Source organism: Alexandromys fortis, unplaced genomic scaffold (assembly GCF_014885135.2).
Source record: "Alexandromys fortis isolate MF-2015 unplaced genomic scaffold, M_Fortis_MF-2015_v1.1 scaffold_71, whole genome shotgun sequence".
Lineage (NCBI taxonomy): Eukaryota > Metazoa > Chordata > Mammalia > Rodentia > Cricetidae > Alexandromys > Alexandromys fortis.
The window spans coordinates 2,298,209-2,318,738 of NW_026067954.1; the positions used below are offsets into that span (position 1 = coordinate 2,298,209).

The following is a 20,530-nucleotide window of genomic DNA, read 5'->3' on the forward strand; positions in this document are numbered from 1 at the left end:
GGCCCAGAAAGCCGGCATTTTAAAACAGCACCACTTTTTTCCTGCTATGGCTGAAAACAAACAAACATGCAGTCAGCTTTTCAATACCATTTAAGTGTTTTGTGGCAGGACCTCTTAAGAGCTGCAGGGTTTTGCAGCTAAAGCTGAGTCAGGAAGCCTCTCTTAGATGAGAGAGCTTGCTTGCCTCTAGCAAGCAGAGCAGACTCGAGAAATCGCTGCTACCAAGAAAACATGCTTCACTCCATTCTTTCCCAAGCTTTCTCAGGCTTTTTGTGGATTCAATTATCCTCACGTTGGGCAGCTATTTTCTCTATTAGCCAATGACCTTCCTCCATCATGAGGATTTTGTCTGTGTGCGTGTCTATGTATCACGTGTGTGCCTGCTGCCCGCAGAGGCCAGATGATGGCATCGGATGCCCTGGAACTGGAGTTACAGATGGTCGTGAGCTTCCATGGGTGTGTTAGGAAGTGAACCTAGGTCCTCTGGGAGAGCATCTTGTGCTCCTAACCACGGATTCACCTCCCTAGTTCTCCTCCCCTCTAATCTTGTTGTGTTTGCTCTACTGAGATCAAGCTCCACACTCAGGTTTCAGTGTAGGTTTCCCCTGTCTTCCCATGCTGGCGAAGCTGTTCCCTCTTTCTCCATTTTTAGGGAATTTGTATTTCAACTTTGTGGCACTTCATTCAGATACTGTATTCATTCATTTACCCAGGTTAAGGGAAAACCAGAGCTCAGGAGAAACCCTAACATAAAATTCAATTTTTCTGGAAGTGATAATGGTTGGAACACGGGGGAAAGGAATCTAATAGATTACATTGTTGTTCACATACATTTTGTCTGCTCTGGGTTGCTCCTCTGAACAGGGCCCTGTCTGTCCAAGCACCCTATAGCCCCAGGCCTGATCCCCAGTAACTTACTCTGAGATGTGAATGAATGTACAGGAAGGCATTGAGAGCTTGCTGCACCCCTTTCTCCTCAGCCACAAGACTGACGATCTTCGAGATGTATACCCAGAGGAGAGACAGTGTGGGGCAGAGCCCCATGCAATCCATCATAAAATGAATAATGGGGGGGGGATATAGTTTTTGCACAGGAGCCAAGACTTGGAACTTAGTTTGTTACTTCAGAAAACCCCAGCCAATTCTGATTTATACAGATCACAACTTAAACACGCCCTTAAAAATGCCTAAAAGGTTCATCTTCTCATTTTTGCACCCATGTTCATAGACAAAAGTATGAGGAGGAATTGGGGGAACCGTTCTGTGTGGACATAAGCCAGAGGTCACTGAGTGGGAGAACATGTGGAGGAGAGAGAAGCTAGGCAGAGCTTCGCTGCAAAGACGCGGAACCTGGATCCTTCTCCATGGAGGAGAGAGAAGCTAGGCAGAGCTTCGCTGCAAAGACGCGGAACCTGGATCCTTCTCCATGGAGGAGAGAGAAGCTAGGCAGAGCAGAGCTGCAGAGGTGGAACCTGGATCCTTCTCCTCTCGATGCTCCTTCTGCTTCTGTCACCAGTGTCTGCTGGCCTGTCCCTCAGCTGCAGCCAGGACAGGGACAGGAAGTTCTGGTACACTTGTGTACTTTTCCACAAACGTGTGTGTAGCTTGAATGGAAGAGGAAAGGGAGGAGATAGGAATCTGTGTGTGTGTGGGGGGGGGAGAGAATAAAAGAAAATGAGTTTACCACCGAGGATTTATTCAGAGTTACAAGTATTTCACTTAAGTCTTCAGAGTTGGCCTCCACCACCCCCTACCCCCTTCTTGGTTTGTGCTTATGGTCCCCTACCCAGCCATCCTGCTTGGCAACTCCCTTCTTTCTCCCTTCTTTTCTTTCTTTCAACGAGCAGCACTTCCTTTAGATCCGACACAGATCAGGTTTGGTCCCATTACAGACCCTTCAAGCAGGAGACATATATGAACTGCACACGCACAGGGCACAGTAGTAGAACACAGCTAGAGAGGTACAAACGCTTGCTCTGAGAGTTCAACGCTGTTTCTCATTCCTAAGTGTGTACCTGCCAGGAGAGGGAGGGACCAAGGCAGATAATAGCTCTACTTCGAGAAGTCCCATTTCCACATCCAGGTGTTCCAGTCAACCCAGGATACTTATTAAACATCTGTCCTAACTGACCATACCTTTAATCAGCTGACTTTGCACCTCTGGCCATTCCCTTAATCCTGATATTCTCTACGAAGTTCAAGACCCATTTTTCACTTAGGTTCTAGGGAACAATCAGATCCTAGGCCTACGGTGTACAATGCTTCTCACTTGTTCTTCTTTGAGCTTGACTTTGGTCGTCTGGGAAATAGGATTAATGATGCCAGCCTCCTTCACCGAGGCTTCAACAAGAGACAGGGGTAGTGTGCTCAGCATGCGTTCTGGAAAGAAGTAAGTCTTAAAATGTCATTAGTCTTTTTCAAAGGAGGGAATGACCGTATCTGATTGTAGTATTGAACATTCACAAAGCCCTGGCCCAGACCAGCATGCCCCTCGGGATGTGATTTGGTTCAGACAACATGAATCGAGCTTTTAATTTGTGCCAGGTCTGACGGGAGCCAGACAGTTGGGATGGAGGGGAGTACAGTGAGGAGGAATGGATTTCAGGTCAGCCCTAGATCCCAGCGGGATGTATAGGATTGGCAGGTGGAAGTCTAGAATAGGACTAAGAGCAGATTTGAGTGTGAGCATCTACTGAGAGATGGAGTAGGGGACACAGGGAAGAAGAAAGATGTTACAGGGAACAGGGCACAGTTTTCCAGGAACTGGGAGGAAGAAGCAGGGCCAGAAAAAGATGCTCAGCAGATGTGATTGGCGAGGCTGGGAAAACAAGGGATGCAAAGAAAGGAGGGGAGACAATAACTAACATGGCAGCTAGAATAAAACACCATCCCATGCTTTACAGGGAGGAAGCACTTTCATAGGACGGGCCGGGTGGAGCCCGGGTTAAAACAGTCCCCTCTCCCTCTCCCTCCCCTTTGTGTGTGTGTTCCTGGGATCAAACCCTGCACACCAGTGGTTCTCAACCTGTGGGTCACGACCCATTGGGGAGTCCCATATCAGATATTTTATATTACAATGAATTGCAATAACAGTAGCAAACTACAGTTATGGAGTAGCAGTGAAGTAATTTTATGGTTGGGGGTGGGTCACCGTGACATAAGGAACTGTATTAAAGGGTCGCAGCGTTAGGAAGGTTGGGAACCACTGTCGTACATGCTAGGTAGGCAAGCACTGTGCCACCGAGCTACACCCCCAGCGTAAAGCACTGCTTCCCAACCTTGGCTACCCTTAGGGCCATCCAGGGAGCTCTAAGGATTCCTTTTCCCTGAGCTGGAAGTACTAGGGGAGGGGCCAACAACCTTCCTAGTACTTTGAAGGTCAGATCAAGAACTTGAATTTGAGGCCTTAGCTGCACAGGAAGACCCTGACTTAAGAAAACAAACCCATTTCCAAAACAAACAAACAAACAACAACCCCCAAAACTTCAGGGCAACACCACAGGTGAGTTAAATCAGGTGAGGTGAATTTCTGGAGGGTGAGAGCCTGACATCTATTTAGAAGTGATGGTGATGTGTAGAAAATGGGTTATGAATGAACTCTGTCCAAGTAGGTGGAGACATCCAGGTAAGGGAAGCCTATCAGGAAAACAGAATGAAAAGCCAGGAGCACAAGAGAGTCGCTGGTCAAGAGTTAGGACTGCTCGCCTGGATGTGCTGGAGTAAGACGTGGGGATAGAGGTGGGGATGGAGGCAAGGAGCCTTTCTTAGATGGTCGTCAGAACAGAGTTCTGGCCCGACCTTCAGTGATTCTGGTTCCATGGGTCTGCAGTGAAGCCCTGGGCTGGTTACAAAAGCGCTCTCCCACTGATGTAGAAGGTCTCAGGTTAGCTGGTGGCTGCTTCAGCGGTGATGGCTCACCTTAGTAAGTGCTACAATCTAAGGGGAATGACTATCTGGGGCGTTTTACACTGTCATGTTGCGGTGCTGGGAATCCAATCCATGCCTCCACAAATGCTAGGTTAGTACTGCTGAGCTACGCTCTGCGTCCTGCAGGAAAGACCTTCTGAGAGAAGAGTGTCTGAGTCTGTTTTTGCTGCCAAAGTGTCCTTCCATCTCAGAGCCAATGCTCGAGCTTTGGTCTCTTCTTCTGTCAGCCCCGAAAGAAGCATTTTTTTTGAATGCTAGGGGAACTTAAAAATTCTCACGAACAAATCGGAATTCTGGACGGGGCGGAGGCGGGGAACTCTCAAAGCTCCCTGGATGAGTTTCATTGTGGAATGCCTGCGGTAAGGTAGACGTTGTAAAATTCAGGTGGGCGTCACCTTCTGGGGAGAAGGTTCCAGAACATCACTGTTCCCCCCCCCCCCCCGTGTGTGTGTGTGTGTGTGTGTGTGTGTACGCGTGTCCTCTGGCTGAAGCCACATTCAAGGTCAATTGCTGTGGTTCAAAGCCCAAGACAGTGTCCTGGACCTCGGTTCTCTCACCCAATCCTGCTGATTCTTTTCCCTTTCAGGTTAGAATGCCTAAGTTTCTTTGGAAGTTGAAAAAAAAGTATGAAGCTGCTGTGGGCAGCCGAAAGCAAGGGCAGAAGAAACATAAACGACGTAGGAAGGACAGAGGGACCCAGAATATGGGGGAGAGGAGCTAAGGGAGCTTGAGATATTGTCCTCTGAGAGGAGGAGTCTAACAGGAGGCTTTGGGTGAAACAATGTTCCCGCAGGAGAACACCCCTTTACTGATGAGGATTTCTGCGCAGGGAGTTCATTTTGGTGAGGATGATCTTTAGTGCGCATCAAAATCACCTTAGTAGAGAACTATGGCATAATTAGACTTTAATGATGAAAACGTTCAACACAAACATAAACTCGAGAGAAAAAGTATAAGGCCCTTTTCAGCCACACTTTTCTTCCCTCTCTTCACGGCTCCTTCGCACTTTTGCCCATCCTCTGCCCAGGTGGTTAGGATGTCGCGGGGCAGCAGGTGCGACAGCCCGCCCGCACCTGTGCGGCGTTCGCGCGGCGGCCAGCAGGGGGCGGCGCGTGCCACCTCCCGGGGCGCCGCTCCTCGCCGGCCCCGCCCCCCGCCCCAGGACCCGGTGGCAGCGGGGGCGCTGAGGGCTCAAAGGCGGCGGCGGCCGGCCGTGGTGAGGCGCGGGAGAGGCGCGGGTGAGGCGCGGGTTCCTCCCCCCTCCCCCACAGTTCCCTCCCTCCCTGGTCGCGTGTCCGCGCCTCCTCTCAGTACCTGAGCACGGAGCGCGGCGCGCCTTCTCCCCGCCCTCCCGCCACTCTCGGACGCAGCACCAGAGCTGCCACCGCCCAGGGAGTAAAGGTCGCGCGGGCCGGAGCGAGCGGGCGTCGGCGCCAGCAGGTCGGTCCACCCGAGGAACGAGCGCGGAGGAACTGGGACCGGTCCGGGGAGATTGCACCGGCGGTGCACGGAGAGCGCGCGGGCGAGCGAGGAGCCTGGCCTCAGAGCGCAGCCCCGACCCGGCGTCCCGGGAGGTGTCCGGGGCTCCGGCTCCATCCGCGGGGACATGTCGTACAGCGAGCTCTACACCCGGGTGAGTACGGGCCCGGCGCGGCCCCGGGACACAGGTGCGGCACGGCACGCTCGGGGACACCTTCCCCACGGTTCTCGGACGCCCCTGCCAGCGTCTCTGTGGCCTCTGTCCCCGGCACCCCCAACTTGGGTGGTGGAGAAAGTTTGGGTGTTCGGGAGTGCGCCGCACCTACTGGCGGCTCCGCAGAGTCCCCCGACAGCAGCACAGCTCCGTCCCACTCAGGCGGCCTGTCGCCTACGTCCACTTTGCCCTTCTCTTCTCGTCCTCTCCCGGTCTTGGTCTCCTGTTGAGAGCCTGAAACCACAGGGGCATCTTAACCCTTTGGGAGCCGGGGTAAGACACTAGCTTCAATGGGGCACCTGGCATGCAGCCCCCAAGTCCTCTTTATGGACCCTGTTCTAGGTCCCCTGCAGTGCGAGTGCCCCTCAGTTGATCTGTCTTCCCTGGTGCGTGTGTGGCGACCGGAGGGATCCTGAACTTGGGAGTGGAGAGGGATGAGGAGTCAGCCGGGTGGGAGGGGCGCGGAGTGGGGTAGGGGTAAGGGGGGGGGGATAGAGAGTTGCCGGAGGGGTTTCTGGTGATCCCAGGGAAATACATTCTTTAAAAAAAATGTAATTGTTTTAGTTTGATTATTTAGATAATATATATTATGGGTATGTATATATGTATGTATAATATATATGCCGGCATGTCAGCATGTGCACTGAGAAGTCCAGAAGAGGGCGTCAGAGCCCCTGGAACTGGAGTGGGTGCTGGGAACCGAACCAAGGTCCTCTGCAAGAGCTGCAAGTGCTCTTAACTGAGGCGCCATCCCTTCAGCCCAGGAAGCCAATAGTTAATTTGCCCACAATGGGCATTTTGAGGTAGCTCTTTTGGGGTTATCAGGTATTTGGGGGAGGGTTGGAGTAATTATTGACCAGGGATGGAGTTATCTTTGAGGCAGGGTGGTATGCGCTCCACTCCCGGGTCGGGGGCGGTTCAGGATTAGGAACAAGTGCGGCAGGAGCTGCTGCTCCTGATACCGCATGGCAGGTGATGTAGTTAAAGTGACCAGCAGCTTCCCAGGCATTGGCTCCGCAGCCCTAGCCCTTCTGGTTTCTGTCTGGTCCCGGGGCGTGGGGAGCAAGTCAGGGCCTTTAGTCACCCATCCCTTGCTTCCTTAAAAAATGTTCCATACATCCCGACGTCTGATTTTCTTGTTCGCCTTTTCTGGTGGCTGGGACTTGTTTGACACTTGCCTGCCTGCACACCTCTGTGCGGAGGGGTAGGTGTGTGCAAGCGCGCTGTGTGTAGACCAGTCCTGTAGGTGAGTTTGCAATTCCTGTTACACCGGCCTTGTGGACAGGTCTGGGCGGGGTAGGAAGAGGAACTTCCGCATCCTCACCTGGCGATTGCTAGCTAGAGTCCAGCGCATGGGGGAGCCCTTCAGCTCCGTGGGCTCACCGACCATCTTAGTTTGAAAAAAATTGAAATCTCTTTTTTTTCTCCGGACCTAGTCTGGGTCAACAAGGGCTAAAGTTCGTCCACTGGTTATGAAGGAGGGTGAAACCTGTTTGGGAGCCAGTCCTGGATTGCTTTGGATAGCCTTTGGGGTCACCAGGAGCTCCAGAGCACGACAGATACAAGTCTCTTTGAGAAGGGTAGAGAAGGTGCTAGGCAGGGCTGGAACTCTAGCAATTCCAGCTTGGGAAATGCACGCCACCCTTTTTACCCGTGGGAGTTAGGGGAGGAGCCTTTCAGCTTGCAGCTCTGGCGCTGAGAGGCTCAACAGAACCTGGTCTGGAGGCTGGAAAGCAGTGAGGCAGAGAAAAACAACCTGAGCTGCATGGAGTGTTCAGAGCTGAAGCCGTGTTCCGTGACCGTGTGCCGAGCAACAGCGAGTACAAGAGAGATGGGGAAACCACACCAAGTCCTGAAGTCCCTGAGCAGAAAGCATTTAATTGCTGCCTTATGAAGCTAATGACTTACTGAATACTCGGAAACTTTGGAGATCTAGTTTTGAGAAACAAAAACATTTATACCGAATTTCTTTTCAAGTAGACCATTAGAAACAATTTGATTTTTAGTTAGATGTGAATTTAGTCCATGCTAGCAGGGGTGGTAAATCACTGGGAGTCTGAACCTGGAGTGTTTCAAGTTCGGTGTTTTCTTGAGTTATCTGTCTATGGGCAAAACCCCAGGTCCTGGAAGAACTAGTTAAAAAGTCAAGTATCTTTGTTGATGGGAGTGTTTGGAATAATTAAAGCAAAAATGAACAAACAGAGTTCTGCCATTAGTGGATTTCTGGTTTTCAGTTATCGTTAAGTTATTGAATCTGAAACCAAGAAGATTTTCTGTGACTGAGCACTAAGCCTCCAGGGTGTTTCATTTTGTTGACAGGGTATTTAGCTCTGACTGTTGTATAGTCCAGCCTGGCCTTGAACTCACAGAGACCCGCCTGCCTCTGCCTCCTGAGTGTCTGCCACTGTGACTGGATAGCTTCCTGGTTTCTCGGTTGGGTTGCCATTGCTCTTTCAGTATGAGAAACTGCCGGACTTCTCACTGTTGTAACCCTGCTTGTCAGGCAGGATTCTGAGTGTGAATCATGAATTATACAGAAACACTTTGTTTCTGGGGCAGATGATTTGTTAATTTTGTTGTATTATTGAAATAGCCAATGTTCCCCTCTATTTTTAACCTACTAGTGGGCTTTCCTTGTGGGTCAAACACTGGGTTGAGTTACACACCTTAATATATTATACATGATGGAAATAATTATTCTGTATGCCAACAGTATTTTTAAATGTTTGGGATGGAAATTTTATTGATTGTACTTATTGCCTTAGTTGAGAGATGTTATTGAAGTATAAAACATTATATAAGGTGTACATAACCTATGGGCATTAAATAGTTATGGGCAATAGTTTGGTTCATTGGTATATTTCTGGTCTCCCAAGGATTTCTCTCTCCACCCCTTTTCTCTCTTCAGCTTTAGGCTCATATGCTATGTAGTGTGTGTGAGTGCATGTGTGTGGTGTGTGTGTGTGTGTGTGTGTGTTTGTGTGTGACTTTTCTCACTGGTGAAGAGCACTATTCATTAACAAAGACTGTTTTTAGAATACCCAGCCCCTTATCTTTGAGTAACTGCTTTCTTTGTAGTGAGGCTGGTAAAGGAAAATCAGTTAGTGTCAGACACTTTCAGAGTGACATCAAGGTGAGTCATCTTCACTGACTCTTAGAGAAAGGTGGAGCAGACAATTGGCTCTGTTGTCACAAGAGCTCACTATATGACATATGTTAGTGCTTGGTTTTCCAGCCCCTAGAAAACACAACATGGGCTTGATTTGGACAGGCCCCAGAAGGAAGCCCAAGCATGTAGGAGCATAGGGATATGATGTTTGCAGAAGACAGCCTGGTCTTAAACTATAGCCTGTTCTCTCAGACTGAGTCATGCAAGCTATAGAGGATTATTCTGGATACAAAATGTAAACACTGCTTTTTAGTGTTTTAAATAAAGACATCTTTTTTTTTTTTTTTTGGATTTTTTTTTCCGAGACAGGGTTTCTCCGTAGCTTTTTTGGTTCCTGTCCTGGAACTAACTCTTGTAGACCAGGCTGACCTCGAACTCACAGAGATCTGCCTGCCTCCCGAGTGCTGGGATTAAAGGCGTGCGCCACCACCGCCCGGCTAAAGACATCTTATGTTTGCTACTTTGATTATAGTTAGCAGACTGACTGGAAGGTCACTGATGTTGAGACAGTACTCTCAGATAATCCTTTCCCTTGCTTAGCTTTTAAATGACAGGTTGTATCTCTGCAGTCTAATGCAAAACTCAATGTGTGCGTATGTTTCAATTTTCTGCAGTGCTGGGGGCGGGTGGGATTAAGGGCCATGTCTAGGCTAGGCGGGAACTCTACTACTGGACAACACCTCAGCCCTGGCAGTGCCTTTCTGGGAGCTGCCACAGTTTGCGCTGTTGGCTGACACACCTTCTGGGTGTCAGCCTCGAACGAGGAGCCTTTACTAAGAGTTCTGAGAGGAATGCTACTCCCTGGAGAAACAGAATACATGTGATTTAGGGAGGCGTCTCTTAGCTTTCATTTGCCTATACCTCAAGTAAACAGGTTTCCCTAAATTCTGGGTCACCGCACGCCCCCTCACCACTGGAAGACAATCCGGTCCTTACTCTTGCCATCTGTGTTGCCCTTCATCCTGAAACGAGATGATATTTCGGACCTTAAAGAGGTCTTGGAGATCCTTGACAACAGATGCTGTCCATGTCAGCCTTAGTTCCCTTGTGCTCTCTTCCCTCTTAGTCTCTTGGTACTCTCAGTCACTACTTCTGTGCCCCTTTGACAACACCTGGAACTGTCTTTTCCTGGGAACCCGAAAGTTTGAATCCTCCATACAGGATGCCAGTCTGTGACTAGTGGGAAGGTGTCCATGCTGTCCCCCACCCCCAGTACCTTCGGACTTGGAATAGCCTTGAGACGTGCCCTGTACCATTGCAGAACTCCTTTGCAGGGCTCATCGCCTTGGGACTTTTCTCAGATTATACTTTGTTTTCCTTGCCTTTTCTGTCCCCTGCCTCACACACTTCGCCAGAACACTGCCCTGACAGCATCTCTTTGACAAAAATGGTTATGGGAACCCAAATTAGTGCATACTTCAGAGTGCCTTGTTGGGGTGGATGCCAGGCAACTTGGTCTCTATGGGTGAGGCCTGCGCAAGGTGAAGACATTTGATCCACCCACTCCACCCAGTCGTCTTTCCCAGGGCACCGGGTGCCTGACATAATGGTTTCTCCTGACTGTCTATAGCTAAAAGTCCCCCCACTTTTTTTTAACCTCTGTTCCCAATTGCAGGTGACCTGGAACCAGTAGTCCTTTGGCTGGGTGCTGTCTGTCAGCTTCCTTTAAAGAATGGAGCTTAAGGCTGGGCAGTGTTTGGCACATACCATTAATCCTAGTCAGCACTCAGGAGGCAGAGGCAGACGGATCTCTGAGTTGAGGTCAGCTTGGTCTACAGAGCGAGTTCCAGACAGCCGGGACTACACAGAGAAACCCTGTCTTGAAAAAACAAACAAAAAACCAAAACAGCAAAAAAGAATGGAACTTAAAATCTTAGGATATGGGTACTATGTGTACTTGCTGCTGCTCTTTATCCTTAGAGAGTCCTGAGACCAGGACTTGGTGTTTCATGATGAGCAAGGGAAAGATGGGAGGGTGTTCCGGTTTCAGCAAGAGACTGGACAGAGATATGCAAATCAAGCTAGTCAAGGATGACTCTGGATTTCAGCATGGGGAGTTTGGAGGAACAGTGGTTTGTGTAAGTGAAAATTATTTGAGATATAAGTAGTTTAGAAGAGAGATCAAAGTTGAGATTTCATAATAGTATAGACAGTATCTGGAATCTTCTTTGGGAAGACACAGCTGTCCCTTAGTGCCCTGTTGATGAGGGCAATGCTTTGGTGCGGGGCAGCCCAAGACTTTGCGATCATGATCTTGCTGGGGACCACCGTAGATACGGAACGTTGAGATTTCCAGCTCTGATGCCTTGAAGTAGATACTTTTCCTAACTCTTGACTTCTGTGAAAACTGCTTCATGAGAAGGTCACTGGAAGAGTATGTGCTAATCCATGCACCATTTCCAGCACATACCATACAAGGCACTGTTCTTTGGCTTGCTTCCCCCTATAGCATCCCCTCTAGTTAAAAGTGCTGTGATTGTTGTGGTTACAGGGCTGGGGCCCTTTCCTTCCAAACCTTGGTACTAATAGCAAGGGGGAACTCACTAAGTTGCCAAGCACAAATGGTATAGACCACCCTGGTTTGGGAGAAGACACTCCTGTTCTCTTCCCAGGGAAACAAGGAAAAAGAACAATTGGAAAGTTTTAAATTTATGCTTTAAAAAGAAAATTAAAAAGCATTTTTTTTCATACGATTCCCCTTTTCCTCCTGATAGAAATGATTATTGCAACAATTCATAGGAAAGACAAAGACCCTTTGTCTGGTTACTGAAGCAGCCACTATTAACTTACATGCATTTTCTGGAGTATTGTTGGGAAGAGGAACTGCATGTGGCTACTGCGCACTTGAAAAGATGCTGGTTCAAGCTGGGATGAGCTGTCAGAGTAAACTACCAGATTTCCAAGACTAATCAAGAAAAAGGAGAGTAAAAATCCTTCCTTAACCGGGCGGTGGTGGCACACGCCTTTAATCCCAGCACTCGGGAGGCAGTGGCAGGCGGATCTCTGTGAGTTCAAGGCCAGCCTGGTCAACAAAGGGAGTTCCTGGACAGGCTCCAAAGCTACAGAGAAACCCTGTCTCGAAAAACCAAAAAAAAAAAAAAAATCCTTCCTTAATTTAACAATTGTGTTGAAATTATGAACACACACACACACACACACACACACTGGTAAAATATTTTAATTGACCTATTTTTTTTCTTAAGATGCTTATTAGGAAATGTTTCTTGCTGGTCATGCATACCTTTAATCCCAGTACTTGGGAGGCAGAGGTAGGTGGATCTCTGTAAATCTGAAGCCAGCCTGGTCTACACAGGGAGTTAGTTCCAGGTCAGCTAGGGTTGCATAGTGACACCCATATCTCAAAATGAAAAGAAAATTTTCTTTTATATATTATGTTTATAATTTGTATTATATGTTTTTATTATATTATTGTATTATATTTTTCAGGGTCATGGGCATGCTCACCAAGGAGTCTACCATTGAGTTACAGTTTTAGTTGTGTGAGTTCTACTTTGTTTATGGTAGTCAAAGCTGCTTTAGATAATACGTATCTAAAAGGTAAATGAAATCAAAGTTTTATATTTGTTCTACATAATAATGTTTGGCTACTTTTCCTGAGGCACAAAGGCAGTTTTACTCTTTCTTTTTTCTTGAGACAGAATCTTGCTGTATTTCTGAGGTTAACCTAAAACTTGCTATGCAGCCTGGGATGGACTTTAACTCCTGATTATCCATACTCCTGTCTCAGCCTTCTGGGTGTTGATGTTTATCAGTATGCCCATGCCTGGCCGATGTTTATCATTTTTAATGGCTATATAATGTGACCTTGTGTCTTAGTCATAGTTCTATTGCTGTGAAGAGACACCATAACCGCGACAACTCTTATAAAAGAAAGCATTTGATTGGGGTTTGCTTACAGTTTCAGAGGTTTAGTCTGTTATCGTGGCAGGGAACATGACAGCGTGCAGGCAAGGCAGACCTGGTGATGGAGAAGAAGCTGAGAGTTCTGTATCCAGATCCACAGGCAGCACTCCAACTCTAAGTTTGGAATGGACTTTTTGAAACCTCAAAGCCCACCCCCGGTGACATACAAGGCCACACCTCCTATTCCTTTTAAATAGTGCCACTCCCTGGGGTCTAAATATTCCAGTCTATGAGTTTATGGTGTCCATTCTAATTCAAACCGCCACATCCCACTGCCTGGCCTCCATAGACTTGTAACCATTTCATAATGCAGAAACACATTCATTCCAACTTCAGAAGCCCTCATAGTCTTTTACGGCCTCGTCCCTGTTTAAAAGTTTAAAGTCTCTTCTGAGATTCATGGCAGTCTCTTAATTGTAGCCCCTATAAAAATCAAACTCAAAAACCAGACCACATACTTCAAACATGCAACGATACAGGATATACATTACCATCCCAAAAGGGAGGAAAGGGACCATAGTGAAGAAATACTGGGTCAAAACTAATCTGAAAACCAGCTGGGCAAACTCCAAACTCTGCGTCTCCATGTCTGATGTCAAAGCGCTCTTCAGATCTCCAGCTCCTTTCCACATTGCTGACTGCAGCACACTTCTTTCTCTGGGGCTGATCCCACTCCCTGTTAGCAGCTCTCTTCAGCAGGGATCCCATGACTCTGGCATCTCTAACATCTTGGGGTCTCCAAGGCAATTCAGACTTCTCCTTCACAGTTTCATACAATGGCCTCTCTGGGCCTCCATACAGGAACACCCCTAACACACACCTGGTCTCAGCAGCTCTCCTTAGTCTTGGAGGAATATTTCACAATCCTTTTCTTGTATCCTTGACTCCAAAGCCAAACCACATGGCTGAAGCTGCCAGTTTCTTCTGGCTGCTGGGGGTGGAACTTGCTCCCTCACCTTCATTTTACCAGCTCTCTGTTTTCCATGGTTTCCTTCACTCTTTAAGTTTGTTTAAAGAATTCCTTTTCACAAGTTTGAAGCTTAGCTGGATGGGGTCTGGCCCTGAGGTCACGGCTCCCTTTACCCCATTTGGCATTAGGCTTTTCTTTAAACTTTTAAATCTACACGGGCACTGGTTTTAGCTCTATTACACTTCCTGGTTCTCCTTTTCTCCTCAAACTTTTCATTTTGTATTTTTCCTTCCTCAGCTTGCTCTTCTTCATTATAGATTTACATAAGAGTGACCATTAATAGCCACATGACAAAGTTAATACTACGTTGTCTTGAAATCTCCTGCAATGCCATTAATTCGAAACCCTACAAGGACAGAAAACAGCTACATTCTTCACCAAAATATTACAAGAAGGCTCCCTAGGCCATTTCCTAGTATGAAACCTCTTGAGCTGCTACATTGCTCTACATAGCTCTCAGTACCACTGCCTTCCACACTCCTATGAGTCCTCCTTAAAGTATTCAACTACTTTCCTAATCCAAAGTCCCAAAGTTCACATTCTGCCAACAAGCAGCTTGATCAGGCCTGTCACAGCAATGCCCTACTCCTGGTACCAACGTCTGTCTTGGTTAGTTTTCTATCATTGTGAAGAGGTGCCATGATCACGGCAGCTCTTATAAAAGAAAGCATTTAACTGGGGCTAGCATTTTTAAACCTTTAGAGGTTTAGTCCATTGTCATCATGGCAGGGGACATGGTGGCATATAGGCAGACACAGTGCTGGAGAAGGAGCGGATAGCTCTAGATCCGTTTATAGAGCTATCCGCTCCTTCTTTGATGTGGGAGAAATATTGTAATTTATAATCTCACAAAATATCTAAAAGTCCTGAAGAACGTGAGTCACTGAGCTGAGCAGAAGTTGCAAAGCCGAATAGAAAGCTTTGAGAGCACAGGCAGTTTGTCTTTTGTGTATGCAATTAGTGGTCAAATGTGTATATTTGGAAAATTGCTCTCCTTGAAAACGTGCACTGAATCATATGTTCATGATCCTCAACTTTCCCAAGATAGGACTTGGCATTCTGTGGTCACGAAGCCAATGTCATTGGTTTAGTTCAACTTCTATCTATAATCCTCCATTACTATTCTAGGCCATGACTCTTTTTGACAAGGAACCACCTTTACCTTAACCTTATCTTCTGCCGTACTTGGGTCAGGTGTTGGCTTAGGTGTTGGCTTAGGTCTCCAGCAGAAGGCCAATCTATTTCCTCTAAGAAATTTCTTCTTAGACTTGCCTAAAACTATAAAGTGGGGAGTTCCTGCCAGTAGACGGTGGTGGCTTGAATGGGGATGGCCCCATAGGCTCATTTTTATACCCGGGCCCCAGTTGGCAGAGTCGTTTGGGAAGGGTTAGGAGGTGTTGATGAAGGATGTGCCACTGGGCATGGGTTCCGCATCATTCTCAGCTTGCTCTCTCTTCCTCATGCCTGTGGGTCAGATCCAAACTCTCAGCTACTGCTCCATTGCATGGTTGCTTTCCTGCGGCCAATGCTTCCTGCCATGATGGTCACAAACTCTGTTACCCTCTGTATCTGTGGTCCCCAGTCAAATGCTTTCCTATGTAAGTTGCTTAGGTCATGGTGTTTATTTTGTCACAGTGGTAGAAAAGTGACCAAGGCGTTAGATAATGGCGTTTTTCTTTTCTCTTACACCACTCAAAGGGTTAGCATAGTTGGAAGTTGAAATAAGCAGGGAAACAACCTTGGTGGACGTGAAAGTATAAAGCAGCCTTGTTTTTGACTTCGAAGGGCTCCCATAATTTTGGTCATGTATATGTCCCTGCCTTCGTAAGGTCACCCTGTGTCAAAGGCATGATCTTTCAGTCCCCCTATGGACTTACAAGTTCTCATTAAGCTTCTCACTAAGACTTTACAGATCTTTTCATGGTGAGAGGAGGGATAGGTGTGACTCTTCACACCTCGCATGAGACTGAGCAGAGCAGGCTTTGGAAAACAGCAACAGTAAACCAGGGAAGAAAAATTAGCAATGGGATCAGTTTCACTCTTCAGAGAAGCTAATAGGCATCGTGGTATCCATCCGAAGATTTAGAGCATCTTTTCTGTGTTCACTTGGGCCAACTAACGCATTGCAGTAGCTGCGTGAGCATAGAAGCCAGCGTGAGAAACAGGACCAGCTGGCTGTCAAAGGGATCTTCTGACCTTGAGTTCTTTTGTTGTGTGAAGTTAGTATTAAGGACGTATTAGGGCAGTGAAGGAAGATAACTGCTTGACCTCATCTCATCAGACTTAATCGCCTTCTCAGTTTGCCTCTGCTCCCTAGTGAGGGCTGATGTTTATTTGTAAAATAAGGAAAACAAATGTCTACTCAGTCCGAACTAATGTTTCTTTGCTAACAGTCTGTTTGCCCTGTGTGTACATGTTTGACTGAAACAAGCTTCGTGCACCAAAGCAATGGCAGTGCTTTTAAAATGTGACTTTTAGGATCCTGTACATTTTAGATCCTGTACATCCAAATAAACCATTTCTCTGAGGCTGGCTGCTGAGGGCAGAGGCAAAGGATACGGCCCATCTGTACTGACTCTGACACTGGCCTCACACCTGATGATGCACTCTCTAGATTCTCATCTCCCCTGGCAGACACCATCATGCTTGAATGACAGGCTTTCTCTATACAAAAGTCAAAAGTTGTTTAAAAATAAACCGGAGAGGACAGGGATTTTCTGATGTACCGCCATTCTCGGTGATGTGTCGCCCTGGGGGTTAGTCTCTTAGATTTATTTTTGTGTATTTGTGGGGTGGGGACTGGCACTTGTGTGGAGGTCAGAGGACAACTTTGCGGAGTTCTCTTCCATCTTTACTTGGGCTCCAGGGAATGAACTTAGATTGTTAGACTAAGGTTGAGCAAGTGTTCTACCCACTGAGCTGTCTTGCTGGCCTTGGATGCCAGTTTTGTTTGGCTTCTTTCTAGCTGTGATTGTGCAGTCACGGTTAACTTTGAATGTTCTCAGTGTCCAATAACCACAGAGCATCGACGGGGAACACTCATCTGGATATAGCAACTGTGGTCTATGGACTCAGATTTAGAAACTCACAGAACTGTGTTATATTGATTTATGGTCCACTTAAATTTATGTATAAATACAAGTAAGTTAATCCAGGGGCATATAGTTACCCACAAGTATAATGGCATTCATAAATATCTTATGATTTAAAAATCAAATGGAAAGACTTTCTACCTGGTACCCTAAAATGGTCTTTGAAAAAATGAAGGGACATCCCTGTCATACCAGCCAGGGAGTCTGGTAGTGAACGTGAGTGAAAGCAAAATAGGAAAGGAGGCTATAGAACAGCATTAGTCACATCAGCCATCAGGAAGTCACTCGGGTGTCCTTTGCAAGGACAAACAGACTGACGAGATGCAGCAGACAGATACAACGGGATATAATCAGCTTTGAGCAAAATCTGACACATTCTGCACCAAGATGTGCTTGGGGAGAGAATTTGGTAAAGTGGAATAAGCCAGTTATGAAAAGATGAATATAGTATGAGTCAACACAGTATATGAGGCCTCTAGAATAGTCATGGTCACGGAGACAAAGTGGAATGGTGTGGTCACTGGAAGGGGAGGAGAGAGTTTAATGGATTCAGAATTTCACTTTTGCAAGGTGAGTGTGAAGGCTATAGACACCGGTGACAGAGACCACGTGCATGCCACTGAACTTTGCTGTAAGCCCTGACTAAAAATCTATGTAACCTTCAGAGGATTGTTTGGGAAAAGTAACAGGTGAACTGTCTTAGGTGGTGATGTCATGTCTTTAGGGGATGTCACCTTGTTGGAAAAGCCACATTCTAGGGCAATGGCTCTCAACTTTCCTGATGCTGCCACCTTTTAATACATTTCTTTATGTTGGGTAACCCCCAACAATAAAATTATTTTCATTGCTGCTTCATAGCTGTAATTTTGCTACTGTTATGAATAATAATATAAATACCTTTGTTTTCCTATGGTCTTAGGTGACCCCTGTGAAAGGGTCATTCAACCATCAAAGGGATTGAGAGCCACAGGTTGAGAATCACTGTTCTGGAAGATAGTGTAGGTCATCCTGAAGGCCAGGATGGGAGCTCTGGATGTTTATCCATTATGTGCTGGTGGCCAGTCTTCAAGTGAGTGTTCTAGCCTCACAAAGCACCAGTATCATGGAGAAACTTTGTGGTTACAATGTGCTTGCCTTTTTTCAGGTATGCAGAGAACACAGACTTCTGAGGCTCTGGCTTGGAGGCCTAATAGTCACCTCAGACCTGCAGTGTTCAGTGAGGCGGGCCGCCTATAGATAGTCATGTTGACATGACTGGTTAAATTTAACTGTTCCTGTGACATAGCCTATGGTCATCTGAAAAGGGATCTCAACTGGGGGTGTAGGAGGCCACTCTGGATGGCACTATCCTGGCACAGGTGGTCCAGGCTGCTTAAGAAGCTCCTCAAGCCCGAGTGAGCTAGCAGGCAGTGTTTGCCCGTGTTTCTGCCTCAAGTTCCTGCCTTGGCTCTCCCACATGACAAACTGTAATCAAGAAGTGTAGATCCGTTCTTCCCCTAAGTTGTATCTGATCATAGCAACAGAGCAAACTGAAATGGTTCCTCTTAGTGTGTGGCTATTAGGGATAGAAGGCCACTTCGAGATCTAGGCTCTCCTGGAACTAGCTCTTGTAGACCAGACTGGCCTCGAACTCACAGAGATCCGCCTGCCTCTGCCTCCTGAGTGCTGGGATTAAAGGCGTGCGCCACCAGCTCTCACCTCTATTCTTAGGAAGCTTAAGGCATTTATGTAGATGGGGGCCTCTTAGGGATTGGCCTCAGAGCCAGTGTTGGGGAATCCAGAAAAATTCTCAGTATGCCATGGCTCTGGGTGCCTGGTTTTCATTCAGCAGGAGAGAGGGTGCATTTCCTTCCGTGCTAGAGCATGACCAGTCAGACGTCGTGCTCTCTGATCTGTTCCTGTCTGATTGCCTTGGCCATGGATTGAGTACCCTTTCTTAATCTCTAGTTCCGTTTTAGGATGGCTCCATCATTCACTCTTGTGACTGTCACGGAGAATCAATGTTCTGAAGCTTTTGTAGAAGGCAGCCACTTTTATTCCTCAAGATTGAACCCAGGGCTTTGTACTCTACTGTGGAGTCATATACTCAGCTGAGAGTATCTTCTTGCTGGGCAGCTTGTGAGCAGGTCCTGCCTCGAATCTAGGGGGCTTGCCCTCGCAACCCCTTTGGCACAAGGGCCGAGCTGATTACTATGATGGAGAACTATGTTCCTTTATTGAGAAGCATGGGTGTTGCTACTACCTGAGATATGTTTTCCTAGTTGGGCATATCAACGTTATCCAGAAAGTAAATGAAAACCAGACTAGGATCTGGGAGATTGGCCCTGGACTGAATTGTTTCTTATTTATGGAACTTATATCCTTCTGCCTGAGTTTGAAACCTGGTATCTCCTATAATCTGTTTCCACTCCAGATGCTGGTGGATATTTCTGTCTAAATGGGGAGCTATGACTACCATTGCCCCCCAGAAATAATGTTGCCACCCCCCCATTTGTCACCACACAGAGTCCAGACCTTTTTCTCCTTGGATTTTGTTCATCCATTCTTCTAAAGGAGTTCTTCGTTATCTCTTTGTTCCCTGGTTGTTCCTCTACTTCCTCCCTTCTCCATCGACTTGCATTCCTTAATCTCCGGTAATCCGCCCCTGATAGACACTCCAGGGACCATCCGCTGTGCTAATATCCCTGAACTGTGACTGGCAGTGTGTAACCAAACCCCACTCACCAGGCTGGGGTTACACAACACTCAGCCATGTGCACCCTCATTTACTGGGACGAGCGCTGAGGGCATCTGTCTGAATGGTGCTCAGGTTACAGTGTGAACCATCTCAGGAATCAGAAACTGCCTAAGTGCTGGCCAGAGAATAACGGAGTGTCTGGAGCTGTGAGCAACACACCCAAAGGCCTGAAACAGTACTAGCCTGATCTGAAATGGCATAGCTGAGCGCCACCCAGATTATCGAGGCTCTCAGTGTTTCCCATTTTATCTCATGCAAGAAAAGCAAATACTTGGCTCAGAGCTGGAATTTCAAACCTCACCTTGTGCTTTCAGTGATTTGTCATTGTTTGTGCTTCCCTGCTGAGCTACATTTAGGCATCTGCAGTTTTTTTGGTAATTTACTGTGTAAGGGAGACATGCTAAGAGATTATAGTTTTTTGAGTTATTGTAAAAAAACAAAAACAAAAAAAAACCATACGATAGTTAGAATAGACATAGCTTAAGGCACCAAGCCAGGAAAGTTTTGATTCTGTCTTAATAGCATATCTAATGGCTGGGAAGTAGATTTGACTCCATTTAGTTTGGGCTGTGCACTTGGTGATGTATTGTGGACAGCATAAAACTCTGTTTGCTGAGATGACACCTTTAGCTCACAGTGTATGACACAGCCTTATTGCTAAAGCTGAGATGTCTTAATTGACTTTGGTGTGCTGGGCAGTGTTGTGTGCCATATCCACCCATGAGACTCTGTTGATGCCAAATGCATCATAGGGTGCAAAAGGTAAGGTCTAGTCCTTGTACGCAAGGGTGGCAATATCATAAAAGCTATCCAGAAGTAGTATATGAAGATGGCATCTTATCAGTATTCTTACCTTTCAGAGATGACCAGGGTAGGATGTCGCATCCTTCTGGTGGGAGAGTCTGAACTTGACACTCCTCAGTTCACTTCTGTTGTCTTCTGTGGCCTGCTCTTCCTGCCTAACTCTCAGGGCCTCAGCATGCTTCTCTGCTGTCTCCAGATGTTTAGAAGAATGGAC

At 47.0% G+C, this 20,530-nt stretch overlaps 1 protein-coding gene across 2 annotated transcripts in view; it reads left to right on the top strand.

Annotated features, from left to right (window-relative positions):
* Positions 1–5,161: 5,161 nt before the first annotated feature.
* Myo5b (myosin VB) overlaps positions 5,162–20,530 on the top strand; it is a 270,878-nt gene continuing 255,509 nt past the window's right edge. For both annotated transcript variants that reach the window (XM_050151609.1, XM_050151610.1), the window contains exon 1: positions 5,162–5,560. In XM_050151609.1, coding sequence (XP_050007566.1) covers positions 5,534–5,560 — 27 coding nt within the window. In that variant the 5' untranslated portion in view covers positions 5,162–5,533. The remainder of the gene's footprint in view (positions 5,561–20,530) is intronic.